This window comes from Microchirus variegatus (genome assembly GCF_963457635.1).
Source record: "Microchirus variegatus genome assembly, chromosome: 9".
NCBI classification, from domain to species: Eukaryota; Metazoa; Chordata; class Actinopteri; order Pleuronectiformes; family Soleidae; genus Microchirus; species Microchirus variegatus.
In genome coordinates, this window is record NC_139810.1 from 19,570,196 (window position 1) to 19,589,248 (window position 19,053).

The 19,053-nt window shown below is 41.1% G+C and overlaps 1 protein-coding gene across 5 annotated transcripts in view; it reads right to left on the reverse strand.

The window, feature by feature from the left end:
• Positions 1 to 19,053, reverse strand: part of casz1 (castor zinc finger 1) — a 132,274-nt gene that overhangs the window by 64,757 nt on the left and 48,464 nt on the right. For 4 of the 5 annotated variants that reach the window (XM_083895363.1, XM_083895361.1, XM_083895362.1 and 1 more), the window contains exon 1: positions 8,237 to 8,348. The exons of the other annotated variant lie outside the window; for it this stretch is intronic. In XM_083895363.1, coding sequence (XP_083751489.1) covers positions 8,237 to 8,285 — 49 coding nt within the window. In that variant the 5' untranslated portion in view covers positions 8,286 to 8,348. Of the gene's footprint in view, positions 1 to 8,236; positions 8,349 to 19,053 lie in introns of those variants that run through there. 5 annotated transcript variants of the gene reach the window in all.

The following is a 19,053-nucleotide window of genomic DNA, read 5'->3' on the forward strand; positions in this document are numbered from 1 at the left end:
TCTCTCTCCACAGAGCTGAGTAGGAGCGTGGACTTGTTAGATTTAGTCCAATGGCTTCCCAGTGCGGGCAGCGAGCGAGCTCTTGTTTCATAGAGAAGTATCTCCCCTGTTATCTCCCCAGCACTATAATCACTTAACAAAGACCTGGGCATTCGCACAAATTAAAACATCAATAATGCATAAGTGCTTTTCAGTTTTGAGCTATAGTGTCCCTGTATTGGGATGAAATACCCCCTCTACCCAGTGGAAGAAGTCTAGCTTGCCATTTTCTGTCCCACAAGTGACTGAAAGAAGCCACGACTGTGCTTTGAGCAACAACCACCCCCCTTCTTCTAAAGCTGAGGCTAAAGCTGTGGTGAACATTTGGGATCTGCTTTGGTGACGGGACAAAATGGCTGGGCTGAGTGGGATGCGGAAGTTGTTTTAAAGCAGGAGGTGGTAAGTGGTGGTGGTGCATCAATGCAAACAGGCAACACCCTTGAGTGGCGCAGCGTGGCATCCTTCCATAAACAACACCACCGCCGTGTCCCCAACATTTACGATTTTGCGGCGAGGACGGCGAACACAGGCCCGATTTCACTTCCAAGCGTGCATGTTTGCCCTATCGTTACAAGGCTAAATCTGCCCCGACCTACTCTCTTATTTTCCCAGATGAAAACACCAGACATTTTCTATGGTTGTCAGTTGCGCTTTGCCTAAAACAAGTCATATGAGAACATTACACTTGGAAGAGGAAGGAAAGGGCGGGTGCATCATGGGAACCAAACTTGGTGACACTTTGAAACCAAGCTACTGTTTAATTTAAGAGAGGGGAAAAAAAAAAAACTCATTCATATTTATTACTGCAGTTGTGAATAGGAACTGTTTTGCGCTGACTACGGAGGAGTTAAGTATTATTATTGGACTTGTAAATCCATGACCAGCACTGTTCCAACACCAATAGAGGACAAGCCATTCTATACAGATGGCCTCAAGGACAATTAGCAGTAATGATTGGTTGCCACATAAATGAGGAAAATTCTATTTGCTACTGCACTTGCTGATGATCACAGACCAAAATGCCTCTGACAATAATAAAGATGGCCGTTTTAAACTCGTACAGTACGCGGCGAGAAAACACATCTAAAGTGTATTTTGCGTCTATGTTTTAAATCGGGGAAAATGGAATAAGGAATAAAGGAAGGTTGATCTTTAAATGTTACACAAATGCCATATTATCACGGAGAATAAAGAGACGAGACAACGAGCACAGTGATCTAAAATATTATCTCTTCAATCATATCCTTTTCCCCAGATATCTTCATCCCCCCCCCCCCCCTTCTCTGTCAGTTAGTCTGGCAAACAATCCCCTTGTTAGCAAACTGTTAAGACAGCCGCTTGGTACACAAATTGCGCTCGACCAAGCGAATTTGTTTTGCAAGGGTGACCTGTTTAATCATCTCATTTTCTTTGGCGGACATTTATTCATCTGGTTTCCACGGTTACAGAGAACATTAAGGGGCTACAGTAATAAGGCTGGAGAGTCAAACAGGTAATAAAAAAATTAACGCCATTTTCCAGCAGCCGAGGACAGTGGGTGAAATGAATCAAGGGAGAGGGAAGAGCAGCAGCGGGGGGAGCAGGAGGGTGGGGTGTGGGGGGCTCCAATATTGTCCAAACAATAAGCCTTAGTGGTTATTTTACTCTGTAGATCAGGTGGTGCTGTTATGGACATGACACTTTGGGCACAGAGCAGGAGAGATAAAGCTTTTAAAGTGGCCCTGCTCCTTTTTTATTGTCATTTAGCGATTACATATCAGAACAATTAAAAGTTAGCCTGAGATATCTATTAACTTTGCTCTTTTTTTATTTCTCCTGTGCTTTAGAAGGAAAACATATTTGCACCCCTGGCACTGCAACGTGTCAATAACATGCACAGGACAACATGACATTTAGAAGCCCTGGTGAGAAATGTTTCGTAGTCCTCCCAAGTTGAATCATGTTTTCTAATATTGTCTTTTGAGCAAGTGATCAACAGCAGACAGAGAGAAAAAAAAAAAACCAAGAGAATAACCTTGGAGAGCATGGAGATCGTCGCGTACATGCTTAGAAACAGTGATCTATGCACCATTTGAGAGTTCAACTTCCTGCCAAATATAGAAAATTCCGGCACATTACAGAGAACAGGTGCTGAGGGCCCATATAAAGTGACAAAGCTGAAGAGCTGGGTTACAGCTCAAAGCCAAATAAGGCAGTGAGACACATTGTACCCAGGCACAAAACAACCTACTGTAATGTGATTTTTTTTTTCTTTAAGTCTGATGACTGCCTCAGATCCCCCAACAAACTGTGTTTGTTACATTAAGACACAATTCTGGTTTATTTTTCCATTTTAATAACCGAACAAGAAAATACAAGCAACAAATTTGATGTATTACTCATTTCTCCACTCCTTCCAAAAGTATTTCTAATTGACAGCAGGGCTTTGGCACTCCTAAAATATGCACAAATGTTCTCAACCTAACCCTTAATCATTTAAATGTTCTGGTTTAACCTGTATTTGGGCATTTTATGACTCTGCCAACACCTGGCCCCCACCCATGTAACAAAAAAAAGGAACAAATTGAATTCTTTCTTTGTTTGCTGTCGTGGTTGCTTGTATTTGTTTTCCGGAGGTGGCTTCGGTGTGACTGAGGTCGAAGAGAGGGAAACAAAACTGATGGCATACGTGTCTCAGGGGAGGGAGGAAAAAAGAGATGCCGCTCTCTCTGTCTCCCTCACACACACACACACACACACACACAACAAATGTAGGATACACACACTAACATCAAACACATACCACTTGCGTGTCACACGGATCGCTCTCTCTCTCTCTCTCTCTCTCTCCCCTCCTCGCCCTTTGACGGCAGAGGCAGGAGCCCAGAGAAACAAACTCCCCGTCATACACACGAGGGGTGAAATCCCCAAAAGAGGACATAAAAATGGACAGCAGCAAGAGAAGAAAATGGCTAAGCTGTGGCTCCGGGACTGCCAACTGTTCTGCTAACAGCCTCTTAACAGGTGTGGGCCCTAGAACCATGTAATCCTATCAAGTTACCAAGTAGGAAAAAAAAAAAAAAAAAGAATCAGACAAACTGCAAAACTCCTGGGCTCTCTGCCTGCAGCCCCCTCTCCACACTCTCCTTCTCTATCTTTCTTCCCCTCTTTCTGTCTCTGTTGGCAGTGACAGAAATGAACAGCTGGGCTTCAGATTTATCATGTACAGACAGTAATTATTGCTGGTGCTGCCTGCTACTGACCCAAGTGAATAGAAAGTCGCGTGAAAAAACACACGGCAGAGGGGGATCTGAAGTTGAGGGGTGTGGGACTGTCGGCTGCGTGGAGGATGTGTGTGTGTGTGTGTGTGTGTGTGTGTGTGTGTGTGAGACAGAAGAGAGAGGAGGGCAGTGTTTAAACGTCACTATGTTCCTGTTTGCAGTCAATTACAGAACGAGGACAGGGGTATTGGCTCTGTAACTCGCCAGAGCAAACACTTTCTCGCTGAAGGTGACAGAAAAAAAGAGGTTCCTTGTTTGTTTGCGTCTTTTTTTTTTTTTTTTCTTCCCTCATATCGAGAATAACGCAGAGACAGTAAAGCACGCGCTGGATTCCTGTCAAAGAAAAGGTGACCGAGAACTGAAACTGAGGGCAGTGTGCGCTCAACGCTGTAAAAACCGGTGTTCAAGTCAGGGCTGCTGATTCCTCTCAATGCCTCCTTGTGTCATCTTCATCTTTCTTTTCTTTTTTTATTATCTTGTATTAATGATTTACTAAAATCACTAAGAATTATTGATTGATTAAAAAACAAGAAGGAAAAAAAAAAAGCAACGGTTGCTGGACCACGCAAAGTGTTTCCGTCATTATCTCAACCGAGTCTGACCCCACCTGCCGTATTTGTTCCATAGATAAGAGGGTCAGGAGATAAACTAACACTTTATTACCAGTGTCAATCACTGTCCTTGTCATGAAATAACCCCACATCTGCTGCTGATGTGTCCCTTTTATACACGTGCACTTGTACAAATGTTGTGGTCTGTCACATTCCATATCCTCTAACCTAAGGACGGGCTGGTTCACACCTTAAAGACCCACTGCCACATTTAAAAGGATTAGTCACCACATTTTGTGCTGGCTTAATCTCTCTTTCAGCTGGCCCTAATAAGAGCGCTTCGATAAGCAAAGCATGCAAATTCATTCATGGCCAGTGGAGACCATCCTTTCAGACAAACACGCCAAAGTTTTCCACTCTGCTAATTGCCTCTTCATTTCCCCATTTTCCCCTCTTATATGGCATATCAATGACTAGAGATTATTATTCTCCCCTACTTTGCATGAAATTATAATTCTACGTACAGATTAGGAAATAGAGCCAGAAAGAAAAAAAAGTTACTGGAAAGCTTCGCTTTTGACTCTGCACATCCGAATACATGACACGGCATAATCATCAGGGAGATTTTTTTTAAAAAGCGGGATATCTTCACAGCAGGTGTGATGATCAAGGAAGAAATACAGGAATATTACAAAAAAAGTCAACCTTCTTTTTTTTATTATTATTCCTTATTATTTATAATTAATTGCTAAGCATTTTTTTTTTAGGGGAAAAAAACTGTAATAAAACCCTTTCGTGTCCATATCCTTTATTTTTAGTGCAGCAGTTTAACAAACATGCATTATCTGCGATACTAAAACCTGACTTGTTATATTTTAGATGATAAAGACAATGAAGACCCAAGGTGCAACCTGTTTATCATTCTGGAATATTTTTTCACAGAGTATTAATTAGGCCATTACTCCAGATTGGTGACGGGGAGCTTTGAGGTTTTAATTAGGTGCTGGCCACTGCATGAGTGCACAGGAGTGAAGAAAAGAGGTGGTGATGCCACTTGCCATGCTCCTGGCCCATATCAAGTAGCCCCTGAATACTTTTGGCTATACTGCGGCAAGATGCACGGAGCAGCCCCGTGTGCATCTTGAGTTTATTTGATCGTTTGATCTCTGATGTTTCCCCTTTCTGTCGCGAAAGAAAAAAGAAGGGCAGTTGGTGTGATTTGGGTATTAAAAGACGGGGGTTAGGGTAATTACGGTGTTGGGTGGCTTGTGTCTGATGACTGAGCACATGCTCAATCCGGACTCAGCTGTCCCTCTCTTTCTGTCTCTACCCCCTGTCTCACATGCACACGCGCGCGCACACACACACACACACACGCGCACACACACACACACGCCTCCCTCCCCTTGTCTACTGTCTATGTCCCCCCTTTTCTCTCCCTCTGCCACTCTGCTAAATCCAGGCATAACACACACACACACACACACACACACACACAGCCTCGCGCAACATCAATCAAATACTGAGAGCGGACCATAAAACTACACAAACATATACGCTGCCATTAACTACTGTATTTGACACTTTTTTAAATTGTCCCGCTCTGACGTAGCGGTAAAATAAGAAAACTAAATTTATAGAAAGGGAATTAATTAAGGCAGGAGGAATAGAAGAAAGGAAACGCCGCAGAGGTGCACATTTAAAATGTAAATTTAAAATCTTGAAATACAACATATGTTTCCATATATATATATATATATTTTTATTTTTTTATTTTATATATATATATATATATATATATATATATATATATATGTATACATATATATTAAAAAAAGCTAAATAAAAACATTTAATAAGGGGCACATTTCCTGGTTAAAAATCTGTCAGTACATTCAGATGCATATAGGTGATGGCAAAAATCACATATTTTGGCTTTATTTAGACAAATAAATTATGAGAATGTGAGCGTTCTTCCTCGGTTGACAAGGCGACACTAATCACCTCGTTGCTGAGAAGCACTCTTCCCTGACAAGGCTCCTTAGAATACAAGGATCCCCCAGGAGAAATCGGCATGAAAGAGGTTAAAGACAATGACTCACATTTTTTTTTTTCCCCCTCCAAATGTCTCCCTGTTAAATTTATTTCAAAACTCTGTTAATCTGCTGTACACAACATTCCCATTAGCATAGTCCAGCCCCCTAATAAAAATTCCGGCTAGTTTAATTAAAAAATGTAAATTTACTGTCATCCAAGGAGCAGCAGAAATAGGAGTGCAACAGCATATTTTATTGCTTAAGACATCAAATTGATTCAGGTTATTGCTAAATTGTGATAAAAGGTTATTGAGGGCCTTCAGACCAGGGCTTGTTTTTCTCCCTCATTTCATTCTGGTTTTGTGGAAGGCCGTAAAAGTTGGAGAGGGCTACAAAGGGTTAATGAGACAACTCAGTGAGGGAGAAGGCAATCAACATTATGACTCATATGAGGGGAGAAAAACATTTTCCAGGCTGACGAAAAGTTTTAAATTAAGGTGTGTCACGATAACAGTCGTATTTGTCTGTTGTTATTTTAAAGACATAACACGGGACACCTTAAACAACCAGACAAAATAACTGAGCCTGCCTGTCTCTCTCTGTCATATTATGTTTGTGAAACCCTGTGGTCATAGTGGTTTACTACACAGTCTCTTAGCATTTCTTATTTAATAAAACAACCCCCCTACCCCCCAAAAAAAAATCATCCTCTGATTAGATTTTATTTTTAATTAACAGTGCCATATACATGTTAAAGAGCAGACAAGTCTATGTAGTGTCAGGCATACTCAACGGCTAGATTATACAGCCAGAGAAAACACATAATTGTTAAGGGGATTCAAATAATTGGCATATAAACATATTAAAAATAACAGCCTGAAGCAAATTCTACCCTTGACTTTAGTTTGAATTACATACCTTTATGTAAAAATATATGAAGAAAAAAAAACACCAATAAAATAGAATATTTCTGGTAATTCATATTTTGGCTATATTTTATGTAATTTCACACAATTTCATAACGTGTATAAAAAATATATATTCAAAAGTATTCCTACACACCAAATACTCGATCATGCAGAAATTCAAAATAAAGCATTTCAAAAAATATATGGCAGGCATTTACCACAGTAAAAGGGGAGAATCCGTCTAATGTTGCAGTTCACTTATGGAGTAGTTCTAATTATATATGGCGCAAATAATGAAACACACTATGAATGTATACACACACACACACACACACACACGAGTGCGAAGGTGAGACGGCACTCTCAGCGTGTAAAAACACAAAGTACATGCACACAAACGTAGTGCACACGGGGACAAATAAGAACAAGCGTGGCTGTAAAATATGACTTGTTTAAAAAAAAAAAAAAAAAAAAAAGGCACGCGCACGCAAACCCTTCTAATAACATGTGAGGTGTCGAGGACAGAGCGACGCTGGCAAGTGTGAGGCGTATTCGAGGTAAAACACTCGACAAGTTTATCCTCTCGAAACTATACGCTCAGAATGACTGTAAAGCTGACAGTTACAGGTCTAATAAATGTTTAAAAACGAGCTGCACGAGTGCATTTGCAGAAAATTACTGTTCACAGGAAAACTTCATTGAACGTTCTAAATGGATTATCATTTCATGTGTTGCACTGAAATGATCTGGACATTTTATGATAAAATAATACATACACTGTGCACTGTAAGAAGACTTAATTAGAGGTGCCTGGAAAGACACTAACAATGATGTTAATTCCTGGCACCTTTACATGTGAAACAACATAAGCAACACAACAGTTTGTTTGCTTTGTCCCCTTGGCAACAAACCCTTAGGCCATTCAGTGTGCCCTAATGGCACTGCAAGTGCCTCTGTGGGCAAAAAAAACCAATACCTGTATTTCTATACTTATAAATTCTGGCTTTTAAAAAAAAAAAATACATAAAAAATAAACGTCATAAATCTAATGACCTAAATAAAAACAGAGGGGAAATGGACAAAGAGAATACAAAAACACACACAGAGTTTATGGTGTTCTCATGTCCTAGAAGAGAAATGCACTTTGACAAGAGAAAATGAAACTGTCTGTGTGAACTTTCCTCACATGTGTACTGTGTGTGTAACACAGTGTCATGACTCGAGTGCTCGAGAAATCATATTTGATATCGCAGTCACCTTTTAGAGCTATTAATAAGGGTGTCGCAACACTTTGGTACACATACACACTGGCACACACAGTTAAATCATGAACAACTTCCCCCTCGGAGTATATTTAGTCAAAGATGAAGGCACACCTTAAACTATCAGCTAATAATAAAAAAAAAACATATCTGGCAAAGATAAAGGAGAAGAGCACTCACCATATTCAGCGAAGTCGAAGTTAAATCCTCTCAGACATGTAACTTTCATAATATTACTCAACTCTGTCAGAAAGTCATTCAAACGTTGGTTGGTTGAGGGGGAAATATAGCGGAAAAGTAACTTGATAAAAAAAAAAAAAAGGGCTTCCTTCAATCATGCACTAAACTCCTTGACATGTAATCTGTCAATAGTTTGTTGCTGAGATAATGCCGGCTGCCACGAGCGGATTTGATTGGCAGCTTAGGGTCTGGCCCCTCCTTCTTGTGGTTTGACGGGGGTAGGTGAAAGAAAACGTAGCCTCCCCCTTCCCTCCTCTCTCTCTCTCTCTCTCTCGTTCTATCTCTCTCCCTCTTTCTCTGTGCCGCTCCTGCACTCGCTGCCTCTCTCTCTCTCTCTCTCTCTCTCTCGCTCTCGCTCACTGGCTGCTCTGCTCCTGTAGACACACACACACGCACAGACCAAGCTGTTGGTGATGTTTTCTGAATAGGCTGATAGGAAATTATGGCAGAGGAGTCGAGGCAGTTTTTTCTCCCTCCCTCAGTGGGCTGGCCTTTTCCATCTTTGTGGTCTTCTAGCCTTTCAACTCTCTTGGGGTGGAGCCTCCACTGCCTCTATTCAAATGAGGGTAAAGCACAACACTTTGAAAAAAAAAAAAGAAAAAAAAAAGGAAAGGGTTTTGCGGGGAAAGGATTACACGTTTATGAAAATATATTAGTAGTAGGTGAATTATTTAAGTGAAATAAGAGTGTGTGACTGACTGTAAAAAGGTGATTTTTATAATATTGACACTTTGGTAGTGGAGGGTAATTTAACAAGCAAGTCACCAAACTATTAAATGATCCGAGTGCAATACATAAAAAAAAAAAAGAAGAAGAAAAATGGATATGATATTGACATTCTTGTTGTTTTTCTTTTCAAAATATATTTCACGAGCCACCTCTTCGACTTGTCTCACAAAACAGGGATCCTCTCCATTTCAGTGCCGTCAGTGCGTATACTTTCTTTTCCTCTCTCTCCCTTCAAAGCGCACTCTTTCTCCTTTCCCTCCCTCTGATAAGCTATCAGTTTTCATTGTAATTTCAGGTGAAATGATAAACGACGGCCGTTACCAGGTGACAATGAATACTTTATAAGACAAACCCCTTATTTGCCTGGCAGTTTCTTCCGCAGTGGCATGCAAAGTGACTCTGGACCATTTGTACGCACAGCCCAAACGCTGTAAACATGACTCTGTGTCAGGAATGTGCAAAAGTGACACAGAAAAGGTCCAAACTTTGAAAGGTCACCGGACGTATTTCTGTTTTATTTTGAATAAAGGTGGTGTGTGTGTGTGCATGCGTGTGTGTGTGTGTGTGTGCGCGTGCATGTGTGTGTGTGTGTGTGTGTGTGTGTGTGTGTGTAACTAGCATTTAATGGTTATTGAAAAGAGGAAATGAACAACTTTATGGCTGTGAACCATAATACAATGATACATAGTCCTGGCTTCAGTTCCTGAGTGCTGTCAGCAAAGTCCAAAGTATGTGCATAAAACAGGTTTTGGTGGATTTTGAAATTATGATGACTCATCCTGTTTAATAATGGAAAAAAACAGCTTTGTCTCCTCCTTCCTAACCCACATAAAGGAAAATGTCCAGAAAAGAATTTCTATCAAAAGCCTCCACCCTCACTCTAAAATTGCATTCTAAATACTACTTCACTTTTTTTTTTTTTTCTTCCCTTTGGCCCACATTTAAACTGCTGTTTTTGCTGAACACGATCATATATATTCTATAAAGTCACTTTTTTTTACGTGGATTAGTGAGACCTGGTAAGTATGACTAAGGATAGACACAGTCATAGAATACAGTTATGAAAAACCTCTTACTTTTAGCCACAGTCATTAGAAACAGTGTACAGACTGTTTGAATTTTCTGCTTCAAAAATAAATGGACTGAAAAAAAACACTGAACTGACTGTGGCTGCAAATCACATGTGAAAAACTTCTGTCTCTGTGAAATGCTTTGTTCCTTACAGCGACAACAATGTCAATGAAAAGGATAACAGAAATACTGCTGTATCTCCAAAACTTCATACTGTGGGACGTTTTTGGTCGGAGGGGCGAATTATATTCATGTAGCACACGAGAGGGAAGGGTTTCTTGTCTACGCGTTACAGCCCTCTGGCCCCTGGAGCTGCCATCTTTGGGGGCAAATCCATTACTTTTCAAAGGGAGCTGTGGGGCTTTTCGTTTGATGTGGTCCGAGGGTATTGTGTGGTGCGTGCGGGAGAATGTTGAGGGGCAAGGTGGAGTGTGTATGCGTGTGAGCGTGAGTGCGCGGCGCCGTGCGCGTGACATGGCAGGGGTACATCAGTCAAAGGGCTGCCGGGGCCAGACGTTTGGCTGCCCCTGACAGTGCGCTCCAGGAGGGGCTGGTCTGGTGCAGGGCCCACTCCCGAGTCCTCCGTTTTCCCAGGACAAAAGCTAGGGCCCAGTTGAAAGATGTGAATTCAGTGGCTTTTGTGCCCAAAGCCCAGAGACATGCCGAGTGAGAAATCTGACCTTTGCCGAGAGTCAGATTGTGTTTTTGAACCCCTCTTGCTGTCTCTGGCAGTTTGGGGGCAAAGAGTGACTGAGCGAATGAGAGGAGATGGAGTGGGTGATAGTTGGCGTGGGGCTGAGGTCGGTCCTAACTGGTGGAGTGCACAGGTGGGGGGGGGTGGGGGTGGTCGGGTGTTACACAGACAAGCAACACTTCTACTGCATCTAACTTGAAACACAAACAAATTGAAATAGTTTGTGTTTTCCAGTAGACAACGGATCAAGTTTATTCTTAATATTCACCGTCATGTTGTTGTTAAATTGGCAGGAAATTGAATGTGTAAATGCTTAATTCTGATGCAGGGACTTTTAAGGCACGATTCAACGAGAGTTCACCCCGGTGTTGTTTCGAGGTTGTCTGTGATGCAGGATATTATTCCCTCTCACGTCTGTTTATATTGCATTATATATTTATTTTTAAGCAGAGAAGGAGCTGAATATTAAGCTTGCACACACACAAATATAGTGGGAAACGAGGACGGCGGTAATGCGCCGCTTTGTCATGATCACGATTCCTCACAATCTCGTTCAATTTTCATAATTGTTGTATATATATCGCCACATATACAGATATATACTGTATTTGCGCAATCTTCAATTGAAAGCAATTAACGCGGCGTTGAAATGAGGTATAAGGTGTATATTTGTGTGTCAACAAGCTGCACCGTCTTCCTTTTATTCATGCACTGTCTGTGATATTACATGAATTATGATATGGCATGTTACTTGGCTGCAGTGTGCTGAGAGTAGAGATTTTGCAGATAGAAAAGGCCTATGTTTTAGAGTCATACATTTTTCTTGACACTGCTTTCATCCCCCGGCCGTAATCATCATATCTCCCCCATTGCTCTCCCGGATGCAGACATCCATAATGCAATCTCCCTAATTTTGATCCCTCGCAATCTGGTTTTTAAAAGGGAGGGGGAAAAAAAAAGGGACATATTTCTGAAGGCTCGGTCTGTAATCATTTTAGACAGATAGCCTTTCCCATCGCAGATGAGCAAATATTTGTAAACCAGCTATCTAATGGAAAATTATACTGGAATTAGAGTGAAATTCATGACAGTGAAATCTGATTATCTGTAATTCTATTATGCCATCTTAGCCCACACAGCATATTTTTGTAGAGTTTTTTTCCATAAATACCTATGCCAGGGGTCCTGCTAATCAAATAAAATTGAAATTCATCTTCCCATTAAATTCAATTAGCTGCAATTTCTAAAGCCTAACAAAGATTTTAATTACTAAATTATAGAATTCTCCCTAGCCAAATTGGGGAGAGAAAAAGTGCATCCCCTGCATCTGAAAAACAAACCCATGAAAGGAAATTGTTGATCAAAAAAGATATCCAGGGGAAAATAACATTAGGGAGAGCACTGGGGCCCTTATTCAGCGAGTCTGGGTGGAGAGTGACGTGTGCCAAGCGCTAGGCTCCTGGGCCGGAGGAAATGAACTTAGCTGAGGTTCTCTCTGTCTCTAAATGTCTGCCCTCAGAGTTATTATGCTGTAATTGACTAATTGACACCTTAATTTCATTTATGGGGCTCCTGTGTTCATAAAGCAACCTCTGGGTGGGGCAGTGGTCTTGAGCGGAAGAAAGGAAGTCCAGAACACCAGGTAGGGCCTGAGGCCTTTGGTTCTGTCCACGGCAGATGATGATTATGCTTTTGATAATGAAATGGTCAGGAAGAAAACACTGACTTAGCAGAGGCTTAAGAAGCATCTTACCCATATGTTTAAATCCCTCTGATGAATGCTGATGGGTAATAATCATGCATGTCCACTCTTGCAATCTGTCACTGCAGGCACAAATGACCTTCTTCAGGGTTTAAAGGGTTTATTTCTTAGGACGTAAACGTTTTGAGACCCGTAACACCCGGATTCGAGCAACGAGTTCTGCGATTGGCCTCTTTAAACTGACAGGTGACTATGTCAGTGCACGTAGTATTGTTTTGTATTAGGGCTCCGTTTCCGCTGAGACGCGAGTGTGTTTGCAGGCGAGAGTTACAGCTGGTAGCGTTTAGTTGAAAGCACGCTGCTAATGGGACAGCTCGCAGGTCTCAGGTCAGCCACCAGGTCCATTTCCCAGCCACCCCCTGCTCCTCACCAGTGGGCCACTAAAATAACAGCTCAGCACCCTGTGCGGACTACAAAGCTCCGTCTGAAAAGGCACCTGCTGCTGTTATTCACTTTAGCCTCTTAGGCAGCTCACTCTGTTTAAAGGACACGTAGAAGAGAAAGACTGACTGGGAAATGATGAATTATTTACGTATGATGTCTAATTGTTTCAAGGGAGACATCTTGTTTCTGGAAGGTAAAGGCTTGAGGGTGGGTGTACATAAGGAGGTGGTGGTTGGGGAGGAGGGTGGGGGGGGGGCTCTTTGTAAAGAGGTCTGTGTACTGTGTAATGCAGGCAGTCTTACACTTGAAATGGATGGGTAAATATGACCAAACTGAAACTTTAATCTGCTTTTTCCACACCCAAGCTGGCTGGGTATTAAAAGATAATCTTTTATGTGTGTCATATGGTGGGAGATATAGATGGAGCTAATTTTTTGAGACAAATCTGATATTTGTCAACTGGTAGGAAAAAAACCTGGGGATTTTCCTCCTAATCCTCCTTTGGATGTGAAGGCGCGTTAACAACAAAATGCAGATGGTGTTCTGTGAACGGAGAGTACCCAGCGCTCGTCGCAGTGCATATGGAAAGGCGCACACGCCAGCCGAGACGGGGCTCAACGCAACCTGCAGAGAGCGAAAACCCACCCCACAAACTTAACTAACAATCCACTTGTGAAAACAGGGGCATATCAGTTTATTTCAAAGCGTAAACTTTGCAAAATTCCTTTCTTGGTTTTCTTTTTCTTGCCTTGCTGACATAACATCCTTACTTGTAGGCTGTGCTGCTCATCAAATATTCAGTTTCAACTCAATTCCAATAAGGAAAAGAAAACAAATTATAAATAAAATGGAGGCATAAATCTTTCAGGATCCTAATTCTAACTTTCCCTTGGAGTGTTTCTGTCTTTATTTTGTCACATTAAGCAGTTTTTCTTTCCGTTCCCACTGTTAGGCGTCGGCTGAATTTGCATTGGTGGAAAGAGTCCTTTATTCTTCTGCTCTCTTGTTTTGGAACACTGTGCATTTTGTGGTGTCACTTCTTTTATGCACAATTATCACTTGTGTAACTTCTGGTTTTGTTTCTTATGATTGATAGAACAATACGTGATGATCTTTTTTTGGTTGCAGTGGGACTGCTGTGAGCGCTCTGTCATACAGTCAAGACTACAACCGATCACCACAGTCACGCAAAGCGGTCCTGTCCTGTCCTGCGTTATCTTATGCAGTGTTTTTGGGAAGATAGTTGCTCTGGTTATTTTAACACCAGAATGCAACATGGCAGAGCACTCTGGATGCATTCCTAAACTGCTTTGTGGCTCTGTACTACATTTGACATTGTACTGATACTCATCCTGTGGCCTATCACAGACATCAGGTAAAACATACCTTCTTCCATGTCCTTACGAAAAGAATAAACAACTCAAAAAAAAAGTACAATCAGAGGAACAAATACAACACACCTCATTACTGTGCAGACGGGCCAAAAGGAGTGAACTACAAGCCACATATTGAATGTGTAGCTACGTGTGCAAAGGGTTGACGGCATGAGAAAAAGCAGCTTGTTAAAAGGACAGAGAATACCGCGGTTGCGCACGTCTCTATCTACCGCAACATATTCCAGATAAACGAACCAAAACTGACATCACTTAAACCTGTGCATTGTCTCGTAAAGTCACAATAATGTGAAGGACAATGGTTGTTTCTGCCATTGTTATCAGTTCCATAAAAAAGAACTACTTCTCCAAGAACTTAAAACAGAAAATATAGAACAAGAATTATCTGTGTATGTCCCTTTTTACGTTTGCATAAAAAAAAGTTTGCATAATTCATAATTCAAATGAAAAGCGGCTGTGTTTTTATGCATTAAAAAGGTAATAAAATATAAATGCAACAGGCCGGGAAGCAAAGTCTCTATTGTGTGTATTTGTTAAAAGCCACCTTTTATCGATTTGTCCTGCTATGGAGAGGGAAAAATAGTTGACATTATATGCATTATGAAATTCAGCATTTTTTTAACCTTCAGCAGTGCTTATCATTCACTTGTTAAATAAATATATAAATATACACCACGAGAAAGAGAAGGGGGAGAAAAAAAATCACTAAAGCTCTTTCGCTATAATTGGCTGAATAGCAAGGGCAGCAGAAAATTTACAGGCAGACAACAGTGTGAAGGGGACTCGGTCACAGTGCAAAACTAAGTCCTCAGCACCAGCGAGGGAGTAAGCAAGCAGAGGCAGGCAGGCGAGCGTCGAGGTGCCTGTCTGGCATATCTTAACTGTGGCACTTGTCCCTCACTAGCTTTGGCAGTAAGCTGCAGATCACAGTCCATTTTCTGGACAAGTTAAGTAAATAACCTAAGCAACCATGCAGAAGACTGTGACAGGGAAAGAAAAATCCCCCAAAGTCGCAGTGGTGACACCCCACTAAATCCATTCAAACTGAGCAGACAGAGGGAGGGAGGGAGAGAGAGAGACACACACACAGAGAGAGAGAGAGAGAGAAAGAGACAGAGGGGAAGGGGAAGACAGCATGAAGATATCCTCTCGGCTGCCTGAGCGCGTGTCCACAGCATTGATGGAATAACACCTCATTCAGTGTTTAGCCTCATCTCAAAGGAAAGGCAGGGATAACACTTTAAAACCCTGTGGCTTTATCTCCTGCAGATTTTCCATAAAATGCCAAGCCAGGGAGCCGGGGCCATGTGACTACCATGTAGGTCAGGGCAGATGGGGGGTAGAGAGTGTGGGAGGTAAAGGGAGAGACAGTGGGGGAGGATGGGAGTTTTCTAATGGAACTGAAAAAAAGAGAGCAGCAACCAGATTAGATCAATTAAGACTCTGTGTGTAGTAGCGCTGAAGTAATTAATCCATTTATCGATTACTAAAATTAGTCATCAACTATTTTGATAATCAATTAATCAGTTTGAGTATCCGTCTTAATAAAACATGCTCCCTTTTTCTGGCTTCTTTGCTCCGTATATTAAAGGTGCATTATGTAATAAATCTAAAGCAACTGGCCATAAAATTCTCCTAATATGTCACAGAGACTCAGGAATAATGTTCATATAACAAACTGAACTCACCAACAACAACAGTACAGCCAAAATATTTGCATTAAAGAAAATATTTTGCAGACTGCAAATCATGTTTATGTTTTGAAATCATGTTTTGGCATGTGACGCCACCTACCGCCGTCTACCAATCATTGCAGTCAGTAGAGTCTCAGCTGTCCGAGCAACCACGGGTTGCCAGTTACGTCAGAAAACGAAACCTAAAAGACCTCGGTATTTTGAATTTGAATGTAGTAACCGTTTTTGGCCACATGGCACCTTTAAAGAAATAATTCAAAGTGAATAATTCTGGCTTGTGGACAAAACAAAGACAAAGACCAAATCAACATTTTATGACATTTTATGGGCCAAACGACTAATCAATTAATTAAGAAAACAATGGACGCATTCATCGATTATGAAAATAAGCGGCACTTGTGTGTAGCTGTTGTTGAAAAGACTGTGCAACACAACTCATGTTAACTAAGGTGATGCAGAAGTTTGCAGGGTCTGGATTTTGTTGCATCTATTGTGTTTTTGACTGCGTCTCAGTTCCTTGCAGCATATAGCAAGAGGTGAATCACTGGATTATCAAATGTCTGCTACACAGAGAAAACTTCACAAGGTATAATCAGAAAAATGAGATCCATCCCATATTTATGACATTAAGATGTCCTAATTAACTCTCTCTCCACGTTATGATGGTCAATGACTTGACAGCTTTTTTGTGACCACCGCACTATACAATTACTTTGACGCGAGATCGGTTTCAGTGTGAATTCTATTATGTGACGTTTGCATACCTCACACACACAATGCAGTAATGCCTCTTTCCTTGGAGAAGCCAACGAGTCTCATTCATATCAAACCCACCTTTAAGCAGGTAAATCCTGACCTTATAGCTACAGTTGACAGATTGAATTCCCTCCACATCTTGCCTCCAGATCTTGGTTTTTATGAAAGCATTTTCTGGGGAAGTGGTTGATCATTATACGTGACATTTTCAGAATACCGAGATATGTCAATATTCTGAAGCTCGATGGGCTTGTATAATTGAACTAAGGGCCCTTAGTTTCCATATGCTGAGGGCACAGAAGTTCCCAGTGGAATACTACTACTGACGCTTGATGGAATACAAAAGATGGACAGGATTAGGCTTTGTGGTGTTGACTGACCTTGACCTACTTTTTGACTTACACATTCACTCAATCACATTATTCTATTTTGATTAATACAACTCAGGTGAATGTGCTAAAAAAAATGTGTCCAAATAGTGACCCTTCCCCCCCTCTGAATATCCACAGTTCTGCATTAGTCCTGAACACCGTTGGCTTGCTTTGTGTAACTAGGTCTCAATCAAACTCAAAGGCACTATCCGTGTGAAAATAATATTGATCAAAACTAGCATCTATCCATGCATAAGAGCTTGTTTCAATTGATTTTTCCTCTTTGAGCTGAAATATATAACAGAGTTGCTATGAATTACAGGGTGTTTTGCTTCAATTCATCAACAGAACCCAGATAATACTTGCTGTTGCCAGGGAAACACGTTAACACGATAATTTTGTCCGTTTTTCAACAATCAATTACTTTAATGCATTTAAGCTAGTGTTTACAGAGAAACACCCAGCAGTATGTAGACATCGTGAGTCCTGTAACCAGGTGGTTTACAGCAGCATTCATACACACAACATATTGTATTTTGAGTGGCCCGTAGAAGATCAACATTTCACTCCATTACAAATAAACTATATTTAAACTGCACAGCAAGCCTGACAATGAATATGCAGCTAAGCCCAGAGTCGGTGTTGGGTTTCTCGTTATGTTGTTACATTATCGGTGGAATTATACGTTGCTGATATTGTACGATCGACAAAATACGTACAATGCGACAATGAGCTGTATAAAATGTAAAATAATTGTTCATCAAAGATGCTGCTCACTTATCTCACTCTAAACTATCCGAGTTGTCACATTAAACTTAAAGATTTGCTGTCTCTAATTCCAAAGCTCAAGGCTGATCAGTGTTATTCTGGTGACACCTCTCCTAAAGCCTCCTGACATTAAGCCTTTATAAGACAGTTGTGGGTATTAAACATAAACTACTTTTTATTCCTTTAGCTTCTTGTTTAAATAAAATAACTCGAGCAATAGAATAAACTCAAAAGGCCAATGGGCTACCTCCTGCCTTGTTAACAGGCTATTATTTTATTGTTATCCTTGGAGTGTCTTTTGTAGATTTTAGGCTTGGGGCTTCAATATTACCAGTGAAGCTGAGGTGCAGTGTTATAAAGGAATATACTAATGTCTGTTTAAATTTATTTCACTGTCCCTACCGAAATCCCAACTCATATTATACTAGGCCAGTAAAACTGAGAACGATTAACCAATAAAAGTAGAGCAGCTTTAAGATATTCTCAGAAACCAGCTGCAATATAGGAACATGATGGTCATGATCAGAAGTCCCTTCCCTCTCTTTACCTGCCTTACCAGTGAAAGTTCTTCTTTAGTTTGCACGTCTACAGAGGCTGTAGTCTTACATCATCCTGCTAAAGCATAAGGACAAACAACAGTTGAGTAGAAGTGACCGTCTTACTCTAAGGAAACTCAAACAGTAGAGAGCACAACGAGGATCTTGTGACTACCTAAAGGACACGTGATCATTATGTACAACTGAAATGCTATGATAGTGTTTTTATTTACAGTGTAAAAATGGGATATATCACCAAGTCAAAAATAGGTATTTGTCTATAGACCTCCCGCGCAAAATCCACACAGGACTGAGACAGAAAAAGCTCTGTTGTCGTGTATGTTTCTGCAACGCTGTCAATCAAAAACTGGTTCCGTCTTTCGGACAGTTCCTCCAATCATCATGCAGAAGCCCAACCTCCGCCCACTGCTCCACTGACTCCGAGAGAAGCTGAGCTTCCCTGGAAGTGACGTTTTTGCCACATTTGTCCAATCACGGTCTAGCTCACCACAGTGAAAAAAAAAGGATACATTTTAATGCGGAAGTCTTCTACGGGAATCCGAAAACCACGTAGCACTATCCGTCATCTGTTGAGTAA